Source organism: Mauremys mutica, chromosome 5 (genome assembly GCF_020497125.1).
Source record: "Mauremys mutica isolate MM-2020 ecotype Southern chromosome 5, ASM2049712v1, whole genome shotgun sequence".
NCBI classification, from domain to species: domain Eukaryota; kingdom Metazoa; phylum Chordata; order Testudines; family Geoemydidae; genus Mauremys; species Mauremys mutica.
In genome coordinates, this window is record NC_059076.1 from 540,938 (window position 1) to 568,627 (window position 27,690).

At 48.7% G+C, this 27,690-nt stretch overlaps 2 protein-coding genes across 2 annotated transcripts; both read left to right on the forward strand.

Moving 5' to 3' along the window:
* The first annotated feature begins 604 nt into the window (after positions 1–604).
* Positions 605–13,941, forward strand: LOC123371158. The gene is made up of 5 exons (XM_045018447.1): positions 605–1,004; positions 3,230–3,287; positions 8,049–8,109; positions 13,643–13,866; positions 13,911–13,941. Exons 1-5 carry the CDS (start codon positions 605–607, stop codon positions 13,939–13,941), a joined length of 774 nt encoding a protein of 257 aa, XP_044874382.1.
* On the forward strand, positions 13,873–26,700 carry LOC123370786 (uro-adherence factor A-like). Its single transcript, XM_045017584.1, has 2 exons — positions 13,873–16,485; positions 26,581–26,700. Exons 1-2 carry the CDS (start codon positions 13,979–13,981, stop codon positions 26,672–26,674), a joined length of 2,601 nt encoding a protein of 866 aa, XP_044873519.1. The 5' UTR covers positions 13,873–13,978; the 3' UTR covers positions 26,675–26,700.
* Positions 26,701–27,690: the final 990 nt, after the last annotated feature.

The window sequence follows — 27,690 nt, forward strand, 5'->3', positions numbered from 1 at the left end:
TAACTTTATAATTATATTCGTATTCACTGTACAAAGAAGTTTTGATTATAAATCTCAGTTTAACAAATAACATGACTGTTCCCTTCTGGGGTGTCCCCTGGGTGAGTTCTTTGTAGCGTTAATCACTGAGAAAGGGTTGATTAAACACACCAGCAATTAACTAGTCTCACTACTCTTTAAATATAAAGTACCCCTAGAAAAGAATGCTTCAAGAAATCAAATTATACATTCTTGGTATATGTACATTACAAGAGTTTGTTATTTTTTATTGGCAGTTACTGCACTTTGTTCTGTTTTGCTAAAAATCAAATAAGAATAGTACATATTAATATATACCCTCAAAACGAATGAATACTTCTTGCTATGCTCTTCTTGCCTGCCTGCAAAGAGATGATCAGATCCAAATCACCAGCTCCAGTACAGCAGACAGATTACAGTGGTGAGTCCATATTGCACATGGACCATGCTGATGAATCGCACATCATGATTACACTTGTACATGGATTACACTGCTGAATCGACACTGGACATAGCCTGTATTCCTGGATCCACATCGATTACAGCGCCAGATCGCCACTGGCTGCAGCGATACAACCCGTGAGCGATGTCGATCTGGCAGCAGTACAATCATGTGGACGCAGCAGGGCAGTGCACACGGATGAGCCTGCTCGATCCACGTTGCGCGCAGCCCGGATCGCTGACTCCGGAGCGCAGCGGGGCGAGCCGGCAGCCTGCAGCCCTGCCGTGCGCACCCCAAGCAGGACGCTCCTCTCCAGCTAAAGGCGCCCGGCTGTATTGCGTGCTGGGTATTTGCCCACGTGACGTCAGAAAAGCCCCTCGGGACGTCACGGGGCCCCTGAGTTTCCCACGGGGCGGGAGGGATGGAGGGGGTTTAGTGCGCGGGGCGGAGAAGGCAGCCAGCCAGCGCCCCCCACCGGCTGCCCAGCCCCACTGCGTGGGGCTGAGAGGGGCAGAGGCAGCTGATGCTATGGGGGAGAAGAAAGGTGAGAGGGACCAGGACATCTGGTCACCCTAAGAGGGAGGGGGCTTGCCCTGTGGAGCTTCCCTGCACAGAGACCAGGCTGCCCCTCTGCGCCAGCGGGGCGCAGCAACCCCAGCTATAGGGCACAGGGCCGGCTCCCAGCTCTCCCTGTGTACCCAGCCTCACTTTAGCACTGGTGTCCCAGCCCACACTCAGCTGGCAGCTGCCCTGGGCCCCAGGCTGGAAATGCTGCCGGCTCCCTCTGCTCCCCCAGATGTATTTTAAATGACACCCATTGCGCTAGCATCCAGGGAGCATGGCGGCAGTTCAAGCCCAACTCTGCCCTCAGGAGTTGCAGTCCAAGTCAGCTGGCCCAAAATACTAAACTGCAGCTTTACCAGCATGATGATTCCTGAAAGGCCTGCCAGAACAAATATACCTTGGACCCAGAAAGGGGGAAATTTGGATCCTGACCTGGAAATGCCCTGGCCAGACAATAAAGTCTTGGGACTTGTCAGCAAGAGCAGCCCTGGTGATCTGAGAAAAGCCCCTCCATCCAGACAAGTCCATGTGGCTAAAACTCAGGAAAGCTTTAGTAAGCCACAGATCCCCAGGAGGTGTGTTTACACTTCTGTTTCATGTCCTTCTCCTGAGGTTGTTTAAAACATGGTCTGTGCTGGGGTTTATACCAGTTCAGGGAGTCTATGTATTTCTCTTGGTGTATAGTAACAATGCTTGAAAAGTCACTAGCATCTTTGGGTTTCTGATGTGGGAGCCTATTGTCATTGTGTCTCAGTCCTCTGATGTCTCCTGAGTGGCTCAACAAATCCATGGATTTTGCATCATGCTCTGAAGCCTTTACTGGGTTATATCAAGGCAGAGCTGAGATACCTAAAACTTATTTCACAAAGTACCACTTCATTATTATATTATAGCGCTACATCACATATGAGAAATGTTGGGGTCCCTCTATGGTGCTTCCAAATCACCTAATTGTCACAAGGATTCTTACATGGCATTTTTGAGGAATAACTGGTACACTATGCAGCTTAATTTTTTAAGTTCCATTCTATGCATCCGAAGAAGTGAGCTGTAGCCCACAAAAGCTTATGCTGAAATAAATTTCTTAGTCTCTAAGGTGCCACAAGTACTCCTGTTCTTTTTGCGGATACAGACTAACACAGCTGCTACTCTGAAACCTTACTTTTTTATCTCTTTCATTCAAATTGTATCCCAAATTGCTTTGCTGAGTTAAACAACACAATAACAGCAGAGAGAAAAGTTATGTTTCCACCAGCTGTTTGAAATGAGATGGATAACTGTAGAGGCAGAGAGATACAATCAGGCTGTTTCAGATGGCAATAACGGCAAAGGAGAAGCCTCCTTCACAGGCAGCACCCAGTTGCACGGAGGGAAGCAGAGGCGACCACATTAAAACAAGAGGTGTGAAAAGCGAAAGGAGAGGGGCTAGACAAATCTGTGAGATTGGCATCCCAGGGGCATGAGTTAAAGTGGTCAGTTTAGAACTGGATTTTGCAATGCATAGGGAGGCAGTAGAGTTGTTTGATGATGGAACTAATTTGGTCATGTCTTCCCACTCCAAAAAAAATGCTCACTTAACAGAAACAGGAGTCCCCAATGCCTTTAAGATTTTTCTGAATGGCCTTGTCTAGAAGAGTTTCCACTGTTGCTAATATTTCTGTGTTAGCCATGTGAGGAAGTGTGTCAGCACTGTGTCAGCTAGGCTCGCTTAAATAAGCTGATGCTGAAAATGGCTGATAGAGCCAGAAAGCTACCTACACTGGGGCTCCTAACATTGCAATGGTAGCAATCTTTTGCAAACATTTCCTAGTATAGACCTAGCCTATGCGTCTAATCAGCACCAGTTGCTCAGTTTGTGTTTAGGTTTAGAGAGTTCAGCCAGAGTCAGGGTTCATCTTAATACGGTGTAAATTTTTAATGGTGAGTGTAATCAATCATGGAAACAATTTACCATGGTAAAGTCTCCATCCCTGATAATTTTTAAATCCAGATTGGATGTTTTTCTAAAATATATGCTCTAGGAACTATTTTGGGGGCATTCTAGCACCTATCTTATACAGGAGATCAAACTAGATGTCCCTTCTGACCTTGGGAAGCTATAAATCAATCGCTTTCCAGGTTTAGGGTACATTGAAATCCCTGGGATGAATAAACTGGAAGGCAAAAGCCCTACTGTCCTTCTGTCTTTTGCTGTTCTGCTCACAGGGAGCTGGAAACAATGTTTTTGCTGTGCTGGTCCTCCGCAAACCAAATCTTCAATAAGGTAAGGCACGTTTCTGTTTCTAAGGAATTGACTAACTTGAAAGTTTTGTTGGCTTATCTATCTAGGTAGGTAGTGTGGAAAAATTGCCCCCTATCTGATATAAGGGGGCAAACGCTCATGTAGATGCGGTTATACTAACATTCTTTTGCTAGTATAGCTTATTTTGTTTAGGGAACTGGTATAAGCAGTAAGAATTCTTTTGCTAGTTGTGGTAAACCCAGGACAAACAGCTGCCGGGGGGGATTAGTCCCAGGGGGTTAAAAGGACTCAGCTGACCCACTGCAAGAGAGAACCACGGGGAAATAAGGTTCAGCTGGAAAAGGGGTTACCAGGGAACTAATTAGGTTCAGCTGGCTCCAACTGCTTGTGACCTTTTTAAACCCTCCCCTGCATGGAGGGGTGAGAGAAGCGTAGCTGAAGTCGAAGTATCTTATATCGAATTACCTACCGTCCTCACAGCGCGGGATCGATGTCCGCGGCTCCCCATGTCGACTCCGCTACTGCCGTTCAGGTTGGTGGAGTTCCAGGGTCGACAGGAGCGCGTTTGGGGATCGATATATCGCGTCTAGATGAGATGAATATATCGATCCCCGAGAAATCGATTGCTACCCGCCGATACGGCGGGTAGTGAAGACGTACCCTGAGGCTAAAAAGAACTGAGCCTGCTGAGGAGAAGAAGGTACTTTGCCACACAGTATAGACTGTGTCTCCCCTAAGAGTGTTTTTCCACTATAGCTAAATAGGCACCCCATCTAGTGTAGACAAAGCCTTAGTTGTAAGTCTGGTATGAGACAACACATGGCCCTGGGGAAGGAGGGGAGAGAAGGGGCCCTTTTAATAGGGAGATGTTGGCATTTCCAGAACAGTTCTGCTTTCCATGGCTTTGTTCTGCCCTTTGATGGAGGGCTGAGTGGTGTTAGACAGTTTAACAATACATTGCATCTATAATCTTGTAAAGCACTTCAGGAAACCTTGAGATGAAAGGTGCTTTATTACCTTTATTACCTTTGCTAAACAAAGTTGCTGCAGGTATTTTGTAAAAGCAATGCAGTTTGTGATTGTCAGAAGGTATTAAATGTGTGACTGGTTATGGGCACAGTTATGCATAACAGTATGTAGGGCTCACTTCATCCTTCACTGAAATGCAGCCACCTCTGTGGTAGAACACGGCAGCTGTTTAATTGCTCACAAGAACACTACACAATGCTTTACGAAAGGAAGTGAGGAAGATGCTGTGATTATGGCATGTTGTTTATTCCCTTTTCCTCATAGCTCTGCTGTAGTCCCTTACCTCTTGCATTTGTTATGCTCCCTTTTAATCCTTATGTAAGAAAATGAACTATCAGCAATTTATTTTTGTCTTTAACAAAAAGTTGGTAACTGAAATACAATACAGTAATACTGGGTGTTCATCCTTATCAAATGCACTTTTCCAGTGCTCCCAAGTCCTGTACAATGCCATCAATTACATGCAAAAGTTCAAACTGACTCAGTTCAACCATAATTATTCTTCCCAATCCATAAAATTCAGAGCCTTTCCCCTTAGCCCTTCTCTCCCATTCACCCATCTTCCTGGAAATAGCATGTTTATAATAGTTCCTTGCAACACTCTGAAAGTCAGCAAATGGTGGCCTAGCTGGACCAGCAGGTCCCAAACTCTTTACCATCTGACCCTGTTCAAAGCAGACAAAGCTTGGGCCCGACCTTCCTGCATGCTAGGGACAGTGTTCACAGCCATCAGCTACTAATGCAGTACGAGGATACTACGGTCTGTATGGATATCCCAGCCCTGGCTGTGGCATGTTTCAGGGACAGAGCTTATCCTGCTGGGACAGAGTGACCCAAACTGAGACTGGGACTGACCTGCCAATCTCCCGCTTCATGGAAGGGCAGAATGGAGGTAGAAGGGCTCAAGGGGAACCCCCATGTTCCTTCTTGGAGCTGCTGTCCCTCCACCTTGTTCCCTCTTAAGTCCTCTTCCCTCCCCCCAGCCAGGCCCCCGAGCAATTTGCCCCTCATTGTGTCTGTCTTACCTGGCTGCTGGCAAGGCCCTGCGGCATCCAGCTGTGCCCTCTCCATGGCTCCACGGGCAGGGTGCCCACAAGGAAAAGAGGCCATCTTGCTGCCCTTGGTGCTAGCACCCTGGCTGCCCCGGTGGCCAAGTGGGCTCCGTGCAGAGCCAGGCCTGGACAGGCTCCGCTGGGCTGGGTGTGTGGGAGGGACGGTGCGGTCTGAGCTGAGAGGAGTCACCAGGGGACTCTCAGGGCCTCCAGCCAGCCACAGGCATGGCCAGGGGAGAGTGTGAGTGAGTCCAGAGCAGGGCGCCCTGCCCCCAGCAGACACAACAAGGGGCCGTCGGCTCAAGCTCCACCAGCTGAGGTAAAATCATGAGGCGAGAGCCCAGCGCCAGTCTGAGCTCTCTGTCCTACGCCCAGCACAGGGGAGGGTGGAGGGGCTCGAGGTCGGCTTTGTTCTCTGTCCTCTGGGCCCTGCCTGACCCCTTCTGACAACAACATTTCTACGTGATCCCCGGGGGGGAGGAGGGGCAGGGCCTGGGCCTCTCACTGCCCTGAGTGGGGGGAGATGGGGCCGGAGCCCAGGCCTCTTGCCGCCCCAGGTGGAGGTGGAGCTCCGATTTCAGCTTCAGCCCTGGGTCGCTGGCCCTGGCAACCCCAATAAAATGGGGTCACAGCCCACTTTGGGGTCCTGACCCACAGTTTGAGAACCGCTGCTGGCCCACACTCCGTTTCCCATAGCCCTCAAGGACCCAGCCAAGCAGAGAATAGCTGGAGCACAGTATGCTCTGGCTCCAGCCCCTTCGTGCCCCTTGCCCCGACATGAACCCTGCACCTGGGGCTGGGGACTGGCTTAGTGCTCCTCCAGCAGCTCTCCACCAGTGGGAGATGGCATGGCTAGACAAAAAGGGGTGTGGGACTGTAGGCAGCCAAGTATGAAGTAGAACAGCCTTGAGGTTGCTCTACTTTATGCTGGGGGCCAGACTGACAGCCAGCTGGCCCTGTGATTGAAGATTTCGCTGCAAAGAGGGCTTAAAACCACCTGTGCCATCACCTCTGGCCCTCCATCCAGAAAGCATGTTCAGCACTGGATTGTTAAAGATGGAAATTCAGAAAGGACAGTTTTGTGTTTTGCTGTTTGTAGGTATAGAGATGTGTAGCAAAATCTCCAGTCCCTGGCCTAGAGAGTGTACAATCTAGGGGTGAAATCTTGGCCCCATTGAAGTTAATGGCAAAATTCTCATTGACGTCACTGGGACCAGGATTTCACATATGACAGGATGTGCTAGGTGGACAAAACAAATGTGGATTGCAGAGAGGGTGTTGGGTTGAAGTTTGGAAGGTGAAGTAACAATAAAATGAAGGTTTAGCAGGAAAGCTTAAGTCTCAACTTGCCGGTTGCCTGCCAAAACGCCAGACAGGAGGGATTTATAGGTGTTTTGGCAGAGTTGGGTTTTAAGGAGGGACTGAAAGAATATAGGGTGGCAACTTCATGCATTTGTATGAGGAGGTTTTCCTACACATAAGGGGTGGCAAGGGAGAAAGCACAGCACCTCTACAAGTATAATTCCTTCCTGTGCCAAACGTGAGGGAAAGACATTCTGCTTGAAGTCACCCCAAAATTGTTAGAATCTGTTGGGGTCGTGTCCTTCCTATTTTACAGATTTTCTGTGTTGTGTATTATGATAGCTACGCATTATTTTATTGCAGGAGTCCCCAACCTTTTAGTGTGGCGGGCGCCGGACAAGCAGCCGCTGAGAATCAGCGTCATCAAGAGGCGTCGCTGCTGACCTGCTGTCGAGAACCAGCGTTGTCGAGAGCAGGGCCGCCCAGAGGGGGGGGCAAAGGGGACAATTTGCCCCGGGCCCCGGGCTCCGCAGGGGCCCCCAAGAGAAGAGCGGAGGCTCCCGCCTCCGCCCCTCTCCTGGAGCCTCAGCGCATCAAGCGCCGAGTCTCCGGCCGAGCCCCTGAGTCCCGCCCCGATCCGAGCCGCGTGGTGAGGGGGCGGGGCTGGGAGCTCCAACGGGGCCTGAGCCCCGCCCCGCTCAGAGCGGCGTGGGGAGGGGGCGGGGCAGCTGCCTCCACTCGGCGTGGAGCTCACAGCCCTGCCCCCTCACCACGCGGTTCTGAGCGGGACGGAGCTCAGGCCCCGCCGGAGATGCGCTCGGGTAAGAGGCTGAGGCTGGGGCTGGGGCCGGAAGCGGGACCCGCCGCCGCCGCCGCCGAAGCGCAGCCCGGTCTTCGGCGGCAGGGGGCCCCTTCTGTTCCGAAGTGCCCCGAAGGCTTGCGGCGGGGACCCCCCCCCGCCACCGAATTACCGCCGAAGACCGGGCTGCGCTTCGGCGGCGGGTCCCGCTTCGGCGGTAATTCGGCGGCGGGGGGCTCCCGCCGCGGGTCTTCGGGGCACTTTGGCGGCGGGTCCTGGAACGGAAGGGCCCCCCGCCGCCGAAGACCCCGGGCCCCCGGAATCCTCTGGGCGGCCCTGGTCGAGAGGCGTTGCCGTCGAAATGCCGCCGAAAATCAGCAGCATTTCAGCGGTGACGCTTCTTGATGACGCTGGTTCTTGGCGGTATTTCAGCGGCTGCTTCTGTGGCGGCCAGTAGGCGGGCGCACATAGATACCCCGGCGGGCACCATGGTGCCTGCAGGCACCGCGTTGGGGACCCCTGTTTTATTGTATTAATTAAATGCACCATTACAGAGAGATTAACAGGCTCTGAATCTCTCTGTCCCATCCCGTGTTGCAGTATAAATCTAAACAATGTTGAGCCAGAGGAACCTGCTGAGGAGGCAGAAGAAATAAAACAGGTAAATATTTGCATGAGCAGAAGCACCTGTGGTGAGTGGTAGCTTTAATTACGTATGCTCTAAGTAAATAATGCATGACGCAGCATGTGTTATATATAATCACATGGGTTGTGTGCACTTTGAGTCGCATCTTTCCAACAGCCTCTCTGCTAAATTCACTATGATAAACATAGACATCATCTGGAGTGCCTTTGGGTTATAATATCATAGAAATCATAGACCTATAGGCCTGGAAGGGATCTTGAGAGGCAGAACCAAGTAAACTTAGACCATCCCCAGGTGTTTGTCCAGCCTGTTCTTAAAAACCTTCAGTGATGGGATTCCACAACCATCCTTGGAAGAGTATTCCGGAGCGTAACTACCCTTATAGTTAGAAAGTTTTTCCTAATCTCTCTTGCTTCAGATTAAGCTCATTACTTCTAGTCCTACCTTCAGTGAACATGGAGAATCATCCTCTTTCGTAGTAGCTCTTAGCATATTCGAAGACTGTTATCAGGTCTCCCCTCAGTCTTCTTTTCTCAGGACTAAACATGCCAATTTTTTTTAACCTTTCCTCACAGGTCAGGTTTTTTAAACCTCATTTTTGTTGCTTTGCTCTGGACTCTTTCCAGTTTGTCTGCATCTTTCCTAAAGTGTGGCACCCAGAACTGGACACGTACTCCAGCTGAGGCCTCCCCAGTGCCGTGGGACAATTACTTTCTGTGTCTTTCAAATAACACTCCTGTTAGTACGTCCCAGAAAGATACTAGCCTTTTCGATATGTCCTACCCTATCTGTGTGTGCGCATGGATTTTAATGGGATTTGGGCATCTACCTCTCTTAGGCGCTTTTGAAAATCACAATATATATCATGTAAGGCTAGCCCCTGATACCCTTACTGCACACGGAATGCTAGTGTACTCTGGAAGTAGTCCCGTTTATTCATACAGGTGCTACTTGTGGAGTAAGGTCCTATTCATTGGGAGTACCTGTATCAGAATTTAGCTCTTAATAGCTTGCAGTTCATTGTTATGCTACAGAGAATGAGTCCTTTTAAAATTTAAAGAAACACCGTCAAGGGATATAAAAGTAATTTTATTCTTCCATTGATTTCAAGAATAAAATGTCTTTCTGTTTTTATCTTTTTCCACTGTGCACATAATGAAATCCTACAGCTCCTCCCGCCCTCCTGTTTCTAACAGGATTTGGAATTTATTTGTCCTTTGATTTGTTTCATGTGTTTCCCCCACCATCCAAAATCTTTGGTGATAGGTTTCACCCCACTGTAGGTCTCTTTGGCTGTTCTTGCCATTTTGTTGGCTTGTGTGGGTTGCTGTGCCAAGCCAGCAGGGGTGAAGGACTTTCTAGCTGTGGAGCTGTGACAGGTTCGGTCACAGAGTCCCCCTTGGGACTGTCACCTGACATGCTGGAATTACCTCTGAGCCCGCTTCCCCTGCCCGCTTGGGACTCCAGAACCCTGCCTTGTGGGCTCACCCTTCGCTGGCCAGCAAAATCCCCCACCTTTCACTCAGCTTGGGATTACAGAGCCCTTGGGGTTGTTCCCACTGCAGCGGTCGTCAGGATCCCAACTTCCATCTCCGGGATTCATGTTTCTGTGCACCCCAAGGCAGGACCTGTCCCCTGCTGACCTGCAACTTCCTGGCAGTCAGCTGGGAAGGCATCCCTGTTACAAGGTGGAACATCCCCCTCCCCCAGGGAGATGATCACAGGACAGGAGCTGGCTCTATCCAGTCCTTCCTGCAGGGACCTGTCTTGAGCCCCAGAGCTACACGGCCCATTTTCCACTGCTACCAAGGAATTAAACAGACACTCTCCTATTTCCCCAGCAGCACATGTGACTTTACTCTCCCCTCTGGGGCCTTCAGCACAAAATTCCTTCGTGCTGCTAACAAACCATGGGACAGATTCTGCCACATCAAAAAAATGATTTCCCCAGTAGAAACGGTGCAAAATTGTGTGCCACCGCTGCAACAGTCAGTTCAGCCTGCAAATCACCAGTTTCCATGTGTACCTTAGCTAAAGGTGCAAAGACTTTGTAACCTCCCACCAATTCTAATTCCGCCATTTGTCCTAGTAACAAATCCTTCTGCTGGATCAGGTCCATCTTGACCACAGAGATTTCTGCACCAGTATCCCTCAAACCTTGAAGCACTTTGTCATTAAACTTAACAGCATGCAAATGCTCACTGCTTAGTCGTGTAAAAGCAACCGTTACAAATCCTGTGTGGTAAGAGGCAGTAGCCTGGGATACCCCTGTGCGCTGAGAAGCAGCAGCTTCATGTTTTACCTGATGCCTGTTCCCACTCAGACAAGGGTATTTATTCCTCGGGTGCTCAGTGGACTTACAATGATAGAACCTTCTGGGCTCCTCTGCTTGTACAGGAGACTTTGGACGAGTAACAGGGGAATGGGGAGATGAACGTTGTCGTCAGATGCTACCGGTGTGGTGCTCTTCTCTGTTCAATGTTGATATCAGTCAGCTGTGTGCTATCTCAGCTCTGCAGATCTCTAACACAGCAGACCCCGAGAGAACCCCCAATGACCACAGACTCTAGTAAGGTACGAAGGCACGTCGGCCAGGTTTATTGTCAAACGAAGCACAGTAATAGTTCCCTCTAGACTTTACTCTACAGGACATACTACGAGTATGTGCCCCCGGCAATGGACTCAGCTCAGTCAGTGGCGGGACTTTCCACTGCCCTCTAGGCTGGACAAAGACACTGCCCCAGGGATGCATTCTTATACACAGGTACAAACAAGTTACACATCACTCCTGACGTACGGAGGTGGAACCCCTCTACGCAGCAAGGTACAACCCCTCTACGTAGCAAGGTGCCGCCTCTCACCTTGTACATGCTGGTTCGAACAAAACAACTCTATCCATCATAGTCCCCTTTTGGCCCTGTCATTGGGATGGGTCAGCCTGTTCCCTGTTATCTGTGTGGAGTGTACGAGTATGTGAATGTTCTGATATCTGGTGTCCAGGACCTTTTAGGTATGTCTCTTTTTGCAGCATCAGCCCTTCCTTGCCAGCTTCTGTGAGCAGGGCCTGCCTCTGGCTCACAGCTTAACTCTGCTTTATGTTAGCAAAGTCTTGACCATTCCTTTAGTTCAGGCCTCATACCAGGCCTCTGATACCAAGGTTTATATCCCAGGGCCTCCTCTTACTACAAACGTCCAGCCTCCTTTTTCCCATGGATAAAACGATGATTTTGCTTTCCATCAACCCTGTACCCCTCTGCCAGCGGTTTATGTTTAAATTGCAGCTTGTGATTGCTCAAAAGAGTCTGCAAACCCAGCTAATTCACCCACTTCATCCACCTTTTTGTCCCACAAATATTATTTTACATCTTCACTGCACATATTAAGGAACTGTTCCTGAGTAACCAAATCACACATTTCTTCCAAGCTTGTAATGCCTTTCCCCCTCACCCAGTTGTCTAACAAATCCCTCCCTTTCATTTACATAAGACACATTACTCAATCCAGATCCCCTCTTAAGACTCCTGAATTTTACCTTGTAGGCTTCAGTTGTAATCTGGAACGGTTTCAAAACCAGTTCGTTAAATTTACCATAGTTTGAAGCATCAGCAATAGGCATCTTATTGAATATGTCCAGAGCTCTCCCAGTCAATTTTGCAACCAAAGTGGTCATTTTTTGGTCCTCAGGAATCGCATGTAGAGTGCACGGTCTCTCAAAGGTGATGAAATATTCAGCAATATATCAATGGATTCGTCATACTGAGGGCATAACCGTTCCCATTTGTGGATTCTTGGGGAAGTGGGGCCAGCTGCTGGAGGGTTTTGCCTCTTCCACTCCATTACAGCCAGTTCATGCTTCTGGGCCGCAATCTAGGCCTCGATTTCTTTGTCTTTTAACTCCAGGGTTAGCTGCTTCTCTCTTTCCTTCTTCTCCTGAGCATGCTGTCTCTCTTCTTGAGCAGCTTGTTGGGCTAAGCTGTGGGCTTCCATGGCTCTTTCGTGAGCAGCTTTTTCCCTGGCAATTTGCTCATCAATTTCCATTTGTCTTAATTCCATCTGTCTTTTATGTTCATTTTCCTTCTCAACAGTCTGAAACCTGTGCAGTTCTAGCTTCTTCTGAGCTTCACTCTCACTTTTTTTGTTAATTTTCCTGCCTCTATTTCCTTTACTCGAAATAAGCAAACAGAAAATAACAAACCAGTATCCATTTTCTGTTTTCTGGCCACCACACTTAAAACTCACTTAAAATCACTACCAGTGTCTCAAAGCCATCAGCTGTGCACAGATCCTGCTGACTGCACCACTGTGACGGGTTCCATCACAGAGAGCCCCTTGGGACTGTCACCTGACATGCTGGAATTACCTCTGAGCCCACTCTCCCTGCCAGCTTGGGACTCCAGAACCCTGCCTTGTTGAGCCAGACATGCTAGCCTGCTGCAACACAGACCCAGGTCTGGTCCACACCCCCAGAGCTGCAGACTTTAACCAAAAACTGCTCAGCAGGTCCCCTATCTCCAGCACCCAGACACCCAACAACCAATGGGATCCAAACCCCAAATAAATCTGTTTTAATCTGTATAAAGCTTATACAGGGTAAACTCATAAATTGTTCACCCTCTATAACACTGATAGAGAGAGATGCACGGCTGTTTGCTCCCCCAGGTATTAATCGCTTACTCTGGGTTTACTAATACATAAAATGATTTTATTAAGTATCAAAAATAGGATTTAAGTGGTTTCAAGTAATAACAGACAGAACAAAGTAAGTCACCAAGCAAAATAAAGCAAAAAACCGCAAGTCTAAGCCTAATACATTAAGAAACTGTTTATAGGTAAAATCTCACCCTCAGAGATGTTCCAATAAGCTTCTTTCACAGACTAGACGCCTTCCTAGTCTGGGCCCCATCCTTTCCCCGGGTACAGTCCTTGTTAGTTCCAGCTCAAGTGGTAACTAGGGGATTTCTCATGACTGGCAGCCCCCTTTGTTCTGTTCTACCCCTTTTTATAGCTTTGGCCCAAGTCAGGAATCTTTTGTTTCTCTGGGTCCCCATCCTCCTTCTAAATGGTAAAGTACCAGATTTAAGATGGATTTCAGCATCATGTGACATGGTCACATGTCCTGTGAGACCCCCCCCAGCCTCCATTCTTCCTGGGCTGGCTTACACAAACACAGGAAGGCTTGCAAGTAAACAGAGCCATTTACAACCAATTGTCCTAGTCAATGAGAGCCATCAAGATTCTAAACCATCATCAATGGCCAACACTTTGCATAATTACAATAGGACCCCAGAGTTTTACTTTATATTTTTCTAGCTTCAGATACAAGAATGATACATACATACAAATAGGAGGAATATATTCAGTAGGTTATAACCTTTGTTATGATACCTTACAAGAGACCTTTTGCATAAAGCATGTTCCTGTTACATCATATTTACACTCATAAGCATATTTCCATAAAACATATGGAGGGCAACATCACAGGAGCTTCATTTTTGCTTTGAAAAGTAGATGGCCATATTTATGGGGGTTTGGTTTTTGTTGTTTATAGCAAATTGCAGAAGACTCATTCTGTGCTGATGTCCAGGTGCAAACTTCCTATGTCGAAATACCACCAGGAAATAGGTGGCGTTGGTCGCGATTACAAACAGAAGCTCAGGTGCAAACCTCAAATCTTGAACTACCAGATGAAGAGACTTTCCTCCCATTTGAAAGTGAGGTCCAGGTACAAACCTCAGATCTTGAAATATTAGAGGAGGAGACTTCATTGCTATCGCAAACGGAGGCCCAGGTGCAAACATCACTTATTGAAGTACTAGATACGGAGAGTTTATTCCCCATCGAAAGTGAGCCCCTGGAGCAGACCCCAGATCTTGACTTTCAAGACATGCAGGTGAAGAATTTATTCCCATTATTTGTTGAAGTTGAAGTGCAAACCTCATATGTAGACATACCAGCAGGGAATAAGTGGCGTTCGACACGACTACAAGCCGAGGCCCAAGTGCAAACCTCAAATCATGAATTATTAAAGACACTTTCTTCTCTCTCACAAAAGGAAGCCCAGGTGCAAACCTCCAAACTTTCAATAACAGAAGCAGAGGAGGTGCCTCTTTTCCCATCACTAACCGAGGCCCAGGTGCAAACTTCAAGACTTGCATTAACAGAAATGGAGGAGGAGGTGGCCCCATTCCTGGTAGAAGAAAAGCCTGTCCCCACAACTCAAAGTGAAGCTGCTGTGCAAACCTCGTATGTGGACATACCAGCAGGGAATAAGTGGCGTTCGACACGGCTACAAGCTGAGGCCCAGGTACAAACGTCAAGTATTGAGTTACTGAAGAAGCTTTCTTCCCTCTTAGTAACTGAGACCCAGGTGCAAACGTCAAGTATTGAGTTACTGAAGACGCTTTCTTCCCCATCGCTAACCGAGGCCCAGGTGCAAACCTCTAAACTTGCAGTAACAGAAGCAGAGAAAGTGCCTCTTTCCTCCTCACTAACCGAGGCCCAGGTGCAAACCTCTGAACTTGCAGTAACAGAAGCAGAGGAGGTGCCTCTTTCCTCCTCACTAACCGAGGCCCAGGTGCAAACCTCTGAACTTGAAGTAACAGAAGCAGAGGAGGTGCCTCTTTCCCCCTCACTAACTGAGGCCCAGGTGCAAACCTCCGAACTTGCAGTAACAGAAGCAGAGGAGGAGGAAGCCCCATTCCCAATAGAAGAAAAGCCTCTCACCAAAACCGTAGCTGACGCTGCTGTGCAAACCTCATATGTGGACATACCAGCAGGGAATAAATGGCGTTCGACACGGCTACAAGCTGAGGCCCAAGTGCAAACCTCAGGTATTAAGTTACTGAAAAAGCTTTCTTCCCTCTTAGTAAACAAGGCCCAGGTGCAAACGTCAAGTATTGAGTTACTGAAGACGCTTTATTCCCCATCACTAACCGAGACCCAGGTGCAAACCTCCAAACTTGCAGTAACGGAAGCGGAGGAGGTGCCTCTTTCCCCCTCACTGACTGAGGCCCAGGTGCAAACCTCCAAACTTGCAATAACAGAAGCAGAGGTGGAGGAAGCCCCATTCCCAATAGAAGAAAAGCCTCTCACCAAAACCGTAGCTGACGCTGCTGTGCAAACCTCATATGTGGACATACCAGTAGGGAATAAGTGGCGTTTGTCACGGCTACAAGCTGAGGCTCAGGTACAAATGTCAAGTATTAAGTTACTAAAGAAGCTTTCTTCCCCATCGCTAACTGAGGCCCAGGTGCAAACGTCAAGTATTGAGTTACCGAAGACGCTTTCTTCCCCATCGCTAACCGAGACCCAGGTGCAAACCTCCAAACTTGCAGTAACAGAAGCAGAGGAGGTGCCTCTTTCCCCCTCACTGACTGAGGCCCAGGTGCAAACCTCTGAACTTGCAATAACAGAAACGGAGGTGGAGGAAGCCTCATTCCCAATAGAAGAAAAGCCTCTCACCAAAACCGTAGCTGAAGCTGCTGTGCAAACCTCATTTGTAGATGTACCAGTAGGGAATAAGTGGCGTTCGACACGGCTACAAGCTGAGGCCCAGGTGCAAACGTCAAGTATTGAGTTACTGAAGACGCTTTCTTCCCCATCGCTAACTGAGGCCCAGGTGCAAACCTCCAAACTTGCAGTAGCAGAAGCAGAGGAGGTACCTCTTTCCCCCTCACTAACCGTGGCCCAGGTGCAAACCTCCAAACTTGCAGTAACGGAAGTGGAGGAGATGCCTCCTTCCCCCTCACTAACTGAGGTCGAGATGCAAACCTCCAAACTTGCAGAAGCAGACGCAAAGATGACCTTTCCTTCCCCATCACAAACTGAGGTTCACATCCAGTCTTCGTATTTTGAAGTACCAGAGTTGGAGGATGAGATGCCCACAACCCCAATCAAAGAGAAGCCCCTCCCCCTAACACTGATGGAGGCCCAGGTGCAAACTTCATATGTAGACATACCAGCAGGGAATAAGTGGCGTTCATCACGACTACAAGTGGAAGCCCTGGTGCAAACCTCCAGGCTTGAACTGCCAGAGGCAAAAGAGAAGGCTCCTTCCCTATCCCAAACACAGGCTGAGATGCAAACCACCAGGGTTGAAATAACAGAAGAGAAAGCAGCACCTCTGACTCCTCCAGATGTTAAAATATTAGAAGAGGAGACGCTGAAGGAGGAAGTAGAGCTGAAGCTTCCATGCCCTGAATATACCGAGGCCCAGGTGCAGACCTCACTTGTTGAAATACCTGTGGGGCAGAAGTGGCGTTCATCCCGTTTATGTACCGAGGCCCAGGTGCAAACTTCATATCAAGAACTCCCAGTTGTGAAGAGCAAGACTTTGCCCCCACAAGGTACTGGGGTGGTAAAGAAGGTCACTGAGCGTGCAGCATCAAAGAAGTAAGTAGAAAAAGCTAGTTCTGCCATACTTTCCCTGCTGCAGGGCTGAGCATCCAATCTTTTCTTCTAGATCAGCATTGTAGAAAGCTAATACAGTGTTCGGTTTTGTGCAGATTTGAAAGGATTGGGTTGAAAGTTAGCTGTGAAGTCATTTACCGTTTACTCATCTCTTCAGAAAAACCTGTAGCTCTTGTACCACCAGTACATTCTTTGTATCCATAGATTCAGAGGATTTGAGAGCAGAAGGAGCCATTCGATCATCTAATCTGAGCTTCTGTATAGCACAGGCCATTACATTTCACCCAGTTACTCCTGTACTGAGCCCAGTAACTTGTTTGGCTAAAGCATCTCTTCCAGAAATTAGGGCTGTCAAGTGATTAAAAAAATTAATCCTGATTAATCATGTGATTAAAAAAAAGAATTGTGATTAATTGCATTGTTAAACAATAATGGAATACCATTTATTTAAATATTTTTGGACGCTTTCTACATTTTCAAATATATTGATTCAATTACAACACAGAATACAAAGTGTAGTGCTCACTTTACATTTATTTTTTATTACAAATATTTGCACTGTAAAAGACAAAAGAAATAGTATTTTTAATTCACCTCATACAAGTACTGTAGTATAATCTCTTTATCATGAAAGTTGAACTTACAAATGTAGAATTATGTACAAAAAAATAACTGCATTGTTTTATTTTTCAATGTAAAACTTTAGAGCCTACAAGTCTGCTCAGTCCTACTTCAGCCAATCACTCAGACAAACAAACTTGGTTACAGTTTGCAGGAGATACTGCTGCCCACTTCTTGTGTACAAATATCACCTGAAAGTGAGAACAGGCATTTGCATGGCACTGTTGTAGCCGGTATCACAATATATTTACGTGCCAGATGCACTAAAGATTCATATGTTCCTTCATGCTTCAACCACCCTTCTATAGGACATGCATCCATGCTGATGATGGGTTCTGCTTGATAACAATCCAAAGCAAAAAGGACCGATGCATGTCCATTTTCATCATCTGAGTCAGATGCCACTAGCAGAAGGTTCATTTTCTTTTTTGGTGGTTTGGGTTCTGTAGTTTCCAGATCTGAGTGTTGCTCTTTTAAGACTTCTGAAAGCATGCTCCACACCTTGTTCCTCTCAGATTTTGGAAGGCACTTCTTATTCTTAAACCTTGGGTCTAGTGCTGTAGCTGTGTTTAGAAATCTCACACTGCTATCTTTGCGTTTTGTCAAATCTGCAGTGAAAGTATTTTTAATACAAATGTGCTGGGACATCATCCGAGACTGCTATAACATGAGATATATGGCAGAACATGGGTAAAACATAGCCGAAGACATGCAGTTTTCCCCCAAGGAGTTCAGTCACACAATTTTAATTAACACCTTATTTTTTAACGAGCGTCATCAGCATGGAAGCATGTCCTCTGGAATGGTGGCTGAAGCATGAAGGGACATACGAATGTTTAGCATATCTGGCACATAAATACCTTGCAACACCGACTACAAAAGTGCCATGTGAATGCCTGTTCTCACTTTCAGGTGACGTAAATAAGAAGCGGGCAGCAGCATCTCCTGTGAATGTAAACAGACTTGTTTCTCTTAGTGATTGGCTGAACAAGAAGTAGGACTGAGTGGACTTGTAGGCTTTAAAGTTTTACATTGTTTTGTTTTTGAGTGCAGTTATTTAACAAAAAAAAATCTACCTTTGTAAGTTGCACTTTCATGATAAAGAGATTGCACTACAGCAGTGGTTCTCAAACTTTTTTTCCCGCGGACCACTTGAAAATTTCTGGGGGTTTCGGCAGACCACTTAATGATCTTTCCAAATATTGTTTGTACAATTAGATAACTATTGTAAAGTGCTTTGGATAAAAGCGATATACTGTATTTAAAAAAATATATTTAATTTTTTTTGTTCTACAAATAAAAGCGCGCAACTCATATTTTAATATCAGTAGTGTTCTTCTTCGAGTGATTGCTCCTATGCATTCCAGTTAGGTGTGCGCGCCGTGCGTGCATGGCTCTTCGGAAGATTTTTACCCTAGCAACACTCGGTGGGTCGGCTGGGCACCCCCTGGAGTGGTGCTGCTATGGCGCAGGATATATACCCCTGCCGACCCATCCACCCCTCAGTTCCTTCTTCCCGCCCATGACGGCCGTTGGAACAGTGGAGCGCGGCTTAGCTGACCTCCACTTCCCTAGCTACTCGTAGTTTCTCTTGTTTAGTATATAGTTCAGATGTTTATAGTTGTAGTTAACTTTATTTGTTGTAGTATTTATTTTCAGGGGTTCGGGGTTTATCCCCTTCCCCTCACCCGGTGCCGGGTCCGATGCCCGGTCCACAGGGTTCTACACTGCTCGGCCGGCCACAAGCCGATGCCGACAAGAGATCCTCTCCTAAGTGCCTCGAGGAATCTCAACTAGCAGATAAGTGCCGCATTTGTGAGGCCTTTAATCCGAGAACAAAGGGGAGCGGGACTTTCGTCTCAAGCAGCTCCTGAGGGAGGCAGCTCTTGCTCCTCCGCTCTTGGCGCCGAGCGCTGGTTAGTCTTCAAGGAGCGCTCCCTCGGCACCGGATCGCCGGTACCGCCAAGGCCTCCCGGCACTGGCCCTCGCTGGCTCCGATGTCCACTCGGCATGGTTCCCTCTCCTGGAGGATGAAGAGGCACGATATACTTGCTGCGTCCGAGCCGCCTGCTCCGCAGCCGAGCGCTATGATCAGTCGGAGCACCCGGCACCGATGTCGGCCGCGGCACCGACAATATCCACACCATTAACTCCGGCCAGGCAAGAGCCGTCGAGGCCGGTGCTGGAAAGCTCCCCGGTATGGACCGTGGTCGAGCTCCCTATGCCACTGCGTCTGAGCCGCCTGTTCCGCAGCCGAGCGCTATGCTCAGTCGGATCGCCCGGCACCGATGTCTGCCGCGGCACCGACAGTATCCACACCGTTAACTCCGGCCAGGCAAGAGCCATCGAGTCCGGTGCTGGAAAGCTCCCCGGTACGAACCGTGGTCGAGCTCGTTATGAAGCTGCGTCCGAGCCGCCCGCTCCGCAGCCTGAGCGCTCTACTACGTTGTACTGCCCGGCACCGGTACCTGCTGCGGCACCGACAGTATCAGCACCGTAGACTCCGGACACGCAAGAGCCGTCGAGTCCAGCACCTGAACGCTCCCCGGTGCGAGCTGTGGTCGAGCTCACTATTCCCTCCACGCTGGAAACATTTCCACAGCGAGGGAGTTGATGGCAAGGGCAGAGCCTGCGCTGCTTTAACCCCCGACACCGCCGGTGCGGGTTATATTGTCTATCGGCGAGCCTGTCTTGCTCACGCCACCCTGCGTCGGTACCGCAGAGCGGCACCATTCCCGATCACGGTCCCGCAGACGTTCTCGGTCCCGTCACCGATCGAGGTCCCGACGCCGCTCGCAGTCTCGGCACCGTTCTCTGTTTCGGTGCCTTTGGTACTTGCGGCACCGGTCGGCGTCCTGTTCGCTGGCCCGGTACACTCAGCACCGATCCCGCTCCCGGCACCGCCCCAGGCACCGAGACTCCCGTAGCCATTCCTGAACATTGAGCCTCGCGCTCTCGGTCGACCGCCCGGCACAGATCCGGTGGCAGGTCCCATTCTCGGTACCGGTATGTCTCCCGGTACCAATCCCCGGGGCTGCGTCGAGCAACGTCAGTTAGAGAAGGAGACTCTACCAAAGGTTCTTCAGCTCCTTCAGGGCCATCCAGCCACGCATCAGTGTTGCCACGTGCGGACACTTCATATGCGCAATACCCTGTTTTCCGATGTGCCCTCCACAGTCTTCCAGGAGACCTATCAGTGGTCCTTCTAGTCACCTTGGGCGTACTACCATGCCAGAGGCATACCGGTGCTCCCATCTTGCTCCGTTCCGGCGGAGCTCTGGGTGCCAGAGGCGACAATTAGCCGTACCCCTCCGACCGGTATGGAGCAAGCCCCGGTTCAGCCACCGGGCTCCCAGATCCCACCGGCTCAGGAGGTCGTCCAGGAGCGTCCGAAGGGTCTTACTGGGCCGTAAGATGTACTCGGCGGGAGCCCTGCAACTTTGTGTAGCAAACTAGCAAGCCCTGCTTAGCCGCTGCTATGGGTGGCGGTGGGCAAATTTACAGAGTCGGTTCTTCAGAACTCCCATCAAGAGTTCGATGCCCTCCTGGAACAAAGGAAGTCGCTAGCGAGAGCTTCCCTCCAGGCCTCGTTGGATGCAGCTGACTCCGCTGCCACGACTCTGGCCTCGGGTGTTGCCACGAGGCGCTTTTCATGGCTCCAGTTATCAAGCCTTCCCTCGCAGCTGCTGCACACTATACAGAACTTGCCCTTCAATGGCAAAGGCCTGTTCTCTGAAAAAACTGGCCCTAGGCTGCAAAGCCTAAAGGGCAGCAGGGTCACTTTCCGCTCTCTCTCGGCATGCACACGCCGGTGCTTCAGCGCCGACCCTTCCGTCCCCAGCCTGACCGCTCTTACCCTGCGCCTAGACAAAGCCAGGACTTTGCCAGCAGGCGTCGCTTACGCGGTCGTAGGCGTCAATCAGGACCCCAAAGGAGCCAAAATTAGGGTCCGTCTAACCGCCAATGGGGCAAAAGCCTACCCATCCTCGTCCCTCTTAGGGACTCCTCTCATGAGCGATTCCTCTTGTAAGAGGTGCGGACGCTCCTCTTCATCGGAGCTATACAGGAGGTACCTAAGGACGAAACCTAATCCCCTAGGCGAAGGGAGGTCTCAGACCTATCCTAGATCTGCGGGACTCAACAAGTTCACGATGCAGATAAGTTCCGCATGGTACCCATGGGGACCGTCATCCCATCCTTGGATCCCGGAGACTGGTATGCCGCCCTCGATATGAAGGGCGCGTATTTTCACGTCGCCATTTCTCCTCCACAGAGAAGGTACCCCCGGTTTCGGGCCTACCGTCGTTTCCAGAGGGACCACCGAGCCCAAGTTACCAGTCATGTGGGCATCGACACGGACCTATTCCTGTGTCTAGGCCTGATGATCAATAGAAAAATCCACTCTGATTCCCACACAGGGAATAGAATTCATTGGGGCCATCCTGGACTCCAGTCTTGCCAGAGCCTGCTTACCTCCGCCTCGGTTGCAGGCGATGGTAACATTTGTACAAGGTCTACGGACCTTCCCGACAACTTTGGCTCGCACTTGCCTAGGTTTCCTGAGTCACATGCTTGTCTGCACGTTGTTTCCAAACATGCCAGGCTTCGCTTCCGTCCACTTCAATCGTGGCTCACCTTGGTGTACCACCCGGGCAGAGATAGCATTCTCATGGTCGTCTCGTTCCCCCTGAGCATCCTAGGCTCCCTCGACCGGGAGTCAGCGCCCTCCCTGGTGTATCCAGGGATGCTGTTCCATTCACTCCTCGGGGTCCCTCATGACAGACACCCCATCTCTCGGCTGGGTGCTCACCTGGGTCAGTTTCGCACTCACGGCCTTCGGTCGGCTCAAGAGCTGGCCTTACACATCAATGTCCGAAAGCTGAGAGCAGTCTGCCTTGTATACCAGGCATTTCAGCTGGCGGATCACCTCAGCAGATCCTTCCTATCTCACAAGTGGTCGTTTCCTCCGGACATTTCCATTCCGTTTTTCGGAAGTGGGACTTTCCCCGCATAGCCCTCTTCGCTCTCGCGAGAACGAAAAGAGAGAGAAGTTCTCCTCATTCCAAGGCCTCTCCCCGGGCTCGATCTTGGAGGTGTTTTCTGATGCCGTGGATGAGCCATCGGCTGTACGCTTTCCACCGTTCCCGCTGGTTCACAAGGTCCTGCCAAAACTCCGAAGGGACAGAGCGCACCTGATCATGGTTATGCTGGAGCGATCCAGGCAGCACTGGTACACCAGGTTGCTACCCCTGTCAGTAGCCAACCCTATTTCCCTGCCTCTTTGCCCAGACCCCATAACGCGGGATCACGGCATGCTTCACCACCCAGACTTGTAATCCCTGCACCTCACAGCATAGCTGCTGCGTGGCTAAACCAATCCCAGTTGCATTGTTCTGCCTCGGTTCTACAGGATTCTCCTGGGTGGTAGGAAATCTTCCACTCGGTTAACGTATCTGGCAGAGTGGAAGCGTTTCTACTGCTGCTGCGAAACGCACAATGTTTCTCCTGCCAAGGTCCCGATCCAGTCTGTCTTGGACTACCTCTGGTCTCTCAAACAGCAGCACCTGGCGCGGTCCTCATTAAGGGCACTCTTGGCAGCCATCTCTCCCTTCCACCCAGCGGAGAGTGGCTGCTCCGTATTCTTACACCTTGTGGTTTCTAGGTTCCTCAAGGGCTTGGAGCGTTATACCCCCCCAGTTGGCCCCTGCCAAAACCTGGGTCTTCGACCTGGTTCTAACCAGTTTTATGATTGCCCATTCAAGCCCTTGCTGACATACCTGTCCTGGAGGACAGTTTTTCCTTGTGGCCTTTCCATAGGCCAGACGAGTCTCCGAGCTTCAGGCGCTCACGATGGACCCATGGTATACTGTGTCTCTCAAGGACAAGGGCAGTTGTGACCACGTCCGGCCTTCCTCCCTAAAGGTGGTGTCAGCCTCTCATATCATCCAGGATATCTTCCTTCCGGTCTTCTTTCTGAAGCCTCACTTATAGCAAGGAGAGCAACAATTGCCCTCCCTAGACGTCCGTAGGGCATCCGCAATCTATATCGAGCGGGCAAAGCCCTTTCGTAACGTCCCCAAATCTTCGTCGTGCTGGCGTGCCGGACGAGGGGCATGCCTGTCTCCTCCTAGAGGATTTCGTCTTCAATGACATCGTGCACCCGCACCTCCTGGGGTTTGGCCCATGTTCCATAGAGCCACCTTACTTCACATTCCACCAGGGCTCAGGCTTCTCTGCTGCCTTCCTGGCTCACGTACCCTTTCAGGGGATGTGTAGTGCAACTACCTGGCCCTCGGTCCACACCTTTGCCTCATTGGCCCAAGAGTCCAGAGATGATGCAGCCTTTGGCTCAGCAGTTTTGCATTCTGCAACATCTAACTCCGACCCCACCGCCTACGTAAGGCTTGGGAATCACCTAACTGGAATGCATAGGAGCAATCACTCGAAGAAGAAAAGACGGTTACTCACCGTTGTAACTGTTTTTCTTCGAGATGTGTTGCTCCTATCCATTCCAGACCCGCCCTCCTTCCCCACTGTCGGAGTAGCCGGCAAGAAGGAACTGAGGGGCGGATGGGTCGGCAGGGGTATATATCCTGCGCCATAGCGGCACCACTCCAGGGGGCGCCCAGCCGACCCACCGAGTGTTGCTAGGGTAAAAATCTTCCGAAGAGCTGTGCACGCGCGGCGCGCACACCTAACTGGAATGGATAGGAGCAACACATCTCGAAGAACAACAGTTACAACGGTGAGTAACCGTCTTTTAACTTTCTAATGGATGTGCCCTCTCTCCCCCACCACAGCAGCCCCTGAGCTGGGGGTGGGAAGGAGAGGGCTCTCTCCCCTGCCGCAACAGCCATAGAGCTGAGGCTGTGAAGGAGGGCCATCTCTCCCCAGCAGGCACAGCCCTGGAGCTGGGGAAAGTCTCCTCTTTCTCTGGCTGCTTCAGCCCTGCATGTCCCAAGTTCCCCGCACTCGCTCATTTCACTCCACTGCCCCCTTCCACCTATGCCCTATTCCCCCCAAGGCCACCGACTCACCTTACATGTGCGTCTTCTCCAGGGTCCAGGCACCTAATTAGCGGAGCCACGCCTGTGTGGCTCCACTAATTAGGTGGGTGGCTCTTCTTTCTCTCATATGCGGCCGCCCAGACACACACCTTAGAGGAACTATCCATGGACCACCTGAATGGAACTCATGGACCACAGTTTGAGGAACCTCTGTGCTACAGTATTTGTACAAGGTGAATTGGCCTGCTAAACCCAGGGTTGTGAGTTCAATCCTTGAGGGGGCCACCTAGAGATCTGGGGCAAAATCAGCACTTGGTCCTGCTAGTGAAAGCAGGTGGCTGGACTCAATGACCCTTCAAAGTCCCTTCCAGTTCTATGAGCTAGGTATATCTCCATATAATATTATATTCTTTCTTGTTTATCATTTTACAGTGCAAATATTTGTAATAAAAATAATATAAAGTGAGCACTGTACACTTTGTACTCTGTGATGTAATAGAAATCAATATATTTTAAAATGTGGAAAAACATCCAAAAATATTTCATAAATTTCAATTGGTATTCTGTTGTTTAACAGTGCGATTAATTGTGATAATTTTTTAAAATTGTGATTAATTTTTTTGAGTTAATCGCTTGAGTTAACTGCAATTAATTGACAGCCCTGCCAGAAAGGCATCCCATGTTGATCTGAAGACATCAAGAGAGGGAGAATCCGCCACTTCCCTTGGTAGTTTGTTCTAATGGTTAATCACCCTCCTTGTTAAAAATGTGCCTTTTTTCTAATTTGAATTTGTCTGGCTTCAGCTTTCAGCCATTGGTTTTTGTACTGTCTTTCTCTGATGATTCAAGAGACCTTTAGTACCTGTTGTTTTCTTCTTGTGAAGGTACTTAGATGCATCTGAAGAAGTGGGGTTTTTTTTACCCATGAAAGCTTATGCCCAAATAAATCTGTTTGTCTTTAAGGTGCCACCGGGCTCCTCGTTGTTTTTACTTAGGCCAGGTCTACACTGAAGGGGATCGATCCAAGTTAGGATCATGAATAACATGGCTGAAGTCGACATACTTAGATCGACTTACCATGATGTCTTCACCATGGTGCATTGACTGCTGCCGTTCCCCTGTCGACTCTGCCTGTGCCTCTCACCGAGCTGGAGTACAGGAGTCGATGGGAGAGCATTTGGGGATCGATTTATCATGTCTAGTCTAGACACAATAAATCTATCCCCGCTGAGTCGATTGCTGCCCGCAGATCCGGCGATAGTGAAGACATACGCTTAGATACTGTAATCAAGTCCCCTCTCTATCTGCCTTTTGAAAAGCTAAGCAGCTCTTTAAGTTTCTTACTGCAAGACATTTTCACCAGCCCTCAAATCCTTTTTGTGGCTCTTTTCTGCATCCTCTTCAATTTTTTGACATCCTTTTTAAAATATGGCATCGGTGTGGATGCAGTATTCTGGTATTGGTCTCACCAATGCTGTGTTCAGAGGCAAAATCACTTCCCCTGTTTACACACTCAAGGGTCTGGATGTCTGGAGACTGGTAATGGGGTGGCTTTTTGGGGGTTTCTCAATTGTCTGAAAGAGTTCGTTATAACGTTCAGTGCATAGCTCTTTTGTTTGTCAAGAAAGATTGAATTTTTAACTGAAGAGTAGGTTGTATTCCCTTAAATGCACCTAAAATGTTGGATTGTTATTCATGTGCTCATCCTCTTTAGGCAATCGGTGTATTTTTATTTTTTTATGATAACCAGATATATGTATTTATTTTACTTTTAACATTACGTGCTTTCAAGATGAAAAGCACTATATATCTACTAAAACATTCTTATTCTTATTATGATTTATTTATATTTGGAGAGTAATTTCTTTTCTCCTTTGGAATGACTCCAGTTGCTCCAAATAAGCAGCATTTCCTGGCAGAGAATCGACCTAGCAATGCCTTATCTTGCCCTCATCCCTAAACAAATTATTCGGTTTGAACCCTGATTGGCAGCTTGAGATGCTTGGCAGCTAGAGATGGGTCAGAGCCTGAAGCATTTATCTATTATGCCCTGAAACTGTGGGGATGTGGATGTAAGGGTCCTATATCCAAAGCACCTCAGATTTGGGTTTTGTTTGCCTAGAGCAAAATCTTGAGGAGCAAGTTTTGCAGAAGTGCGCCAAAAAGAAAATTAGAATTTGCCCAATGTTATTGTCAAAATTTTCAGATGTGTTGACCTATACCAAGTGAGGTTTACAAACCTAGGGGATTTGGTGCTAAAAACCCATTAATTTTGGCAAGAACTGGTTGTCCTGATCTTTTAAGCAGCTCTGAATAATCTGTTACCATATTTTATAGTAGTCCCAGCCAAAAAATGAGGTGGCACCACCTAAGGATTGAAAATGAGTATATATCACAAGGCATGGATAGTTAAACCCCTTTCCTTTTATTGTTTGTCTTTTTGTTGCAGACTAGCAAAAACCTCGACACGAGCAACACCAATATCTGTGCACTTACATGTAAAGATGACTCCACGGCGCCGGAATGGGAATAAAAAGAACTAGTAAAAACTTGAATTTAAACAAATAAAACCTTGTAAAATAACAAACTTAACCTGTGAGATTTTTCTGGAGATGGGCCTCACAGTTTGAATGCACAGGGCCATGCCCCAGCTAGTGTTTATTGGCATAGCTTCACTGAAGTAATTGGAGTTGTGCAGATACACACCAGCTGCAGATCTGACCTGTAATTTCTTACTTTGTCATTTCATAATCTCTGTTATAGTTAGTTGCTTGGCATGGTAAACTCCGGTTTTGGTCCTGTCCCCATCCTTACTAATTTGCTAGATTGCACACTGTGTAATTCACACACAAAACTGTGTTGCTACACCACATTCTAGTAAAATTTGGAACATAGTGCTCAAATGAGGCCTCATGCCGTAAACCAAGCAAAGCTTGGTCAATACAAATCACAACTTTCCTTGTCTACACTATGAGTTTGTACCAGTTCAGATACATCATTGGCTGGCCATTAATTGCTCCAGTTGGGACAAATTTCCAGTGGATACTACTTCTGCCATAATAAAAGCATAAGCCTTGCTTTACTGAACAGTTACACTTGTGCCACTGCAGATATTTCAATTTGATGTTACGTCTGCATGATTGCACTGTAACTAGCATCCCTAGTTAGGAATGTTACCGAAATATCGGGTCTGCCTAGCTGAGAGCCAATAACAGCCTGACAGGGATAAGGAAAAATGCTTTATTCTGCAGAAGAAAGGAGAGCTCTGTAGTAAATACAGAAAACTCTACTGCACACAAGTTTCACAAGCTTTTTATACACTTTCAGACAAAGACCATGCTGTGTTAACACTTCATTGGTGGGTGTCAAGCCCCGTAATACCGTTATCTGTTCAAGAAAGACTGGCTTGAAGCGGAATCTTTTCTGTCTCTGACTGCAAGCAGAAAAAATTAGTTACAAGGGTCAAGGTACAGTACACCCTATACCGGAAACCCACTGACCGCTATACTTACTTACATGCCTCCAGCTTCCATCCTGGACACACCACACGATCCATTGT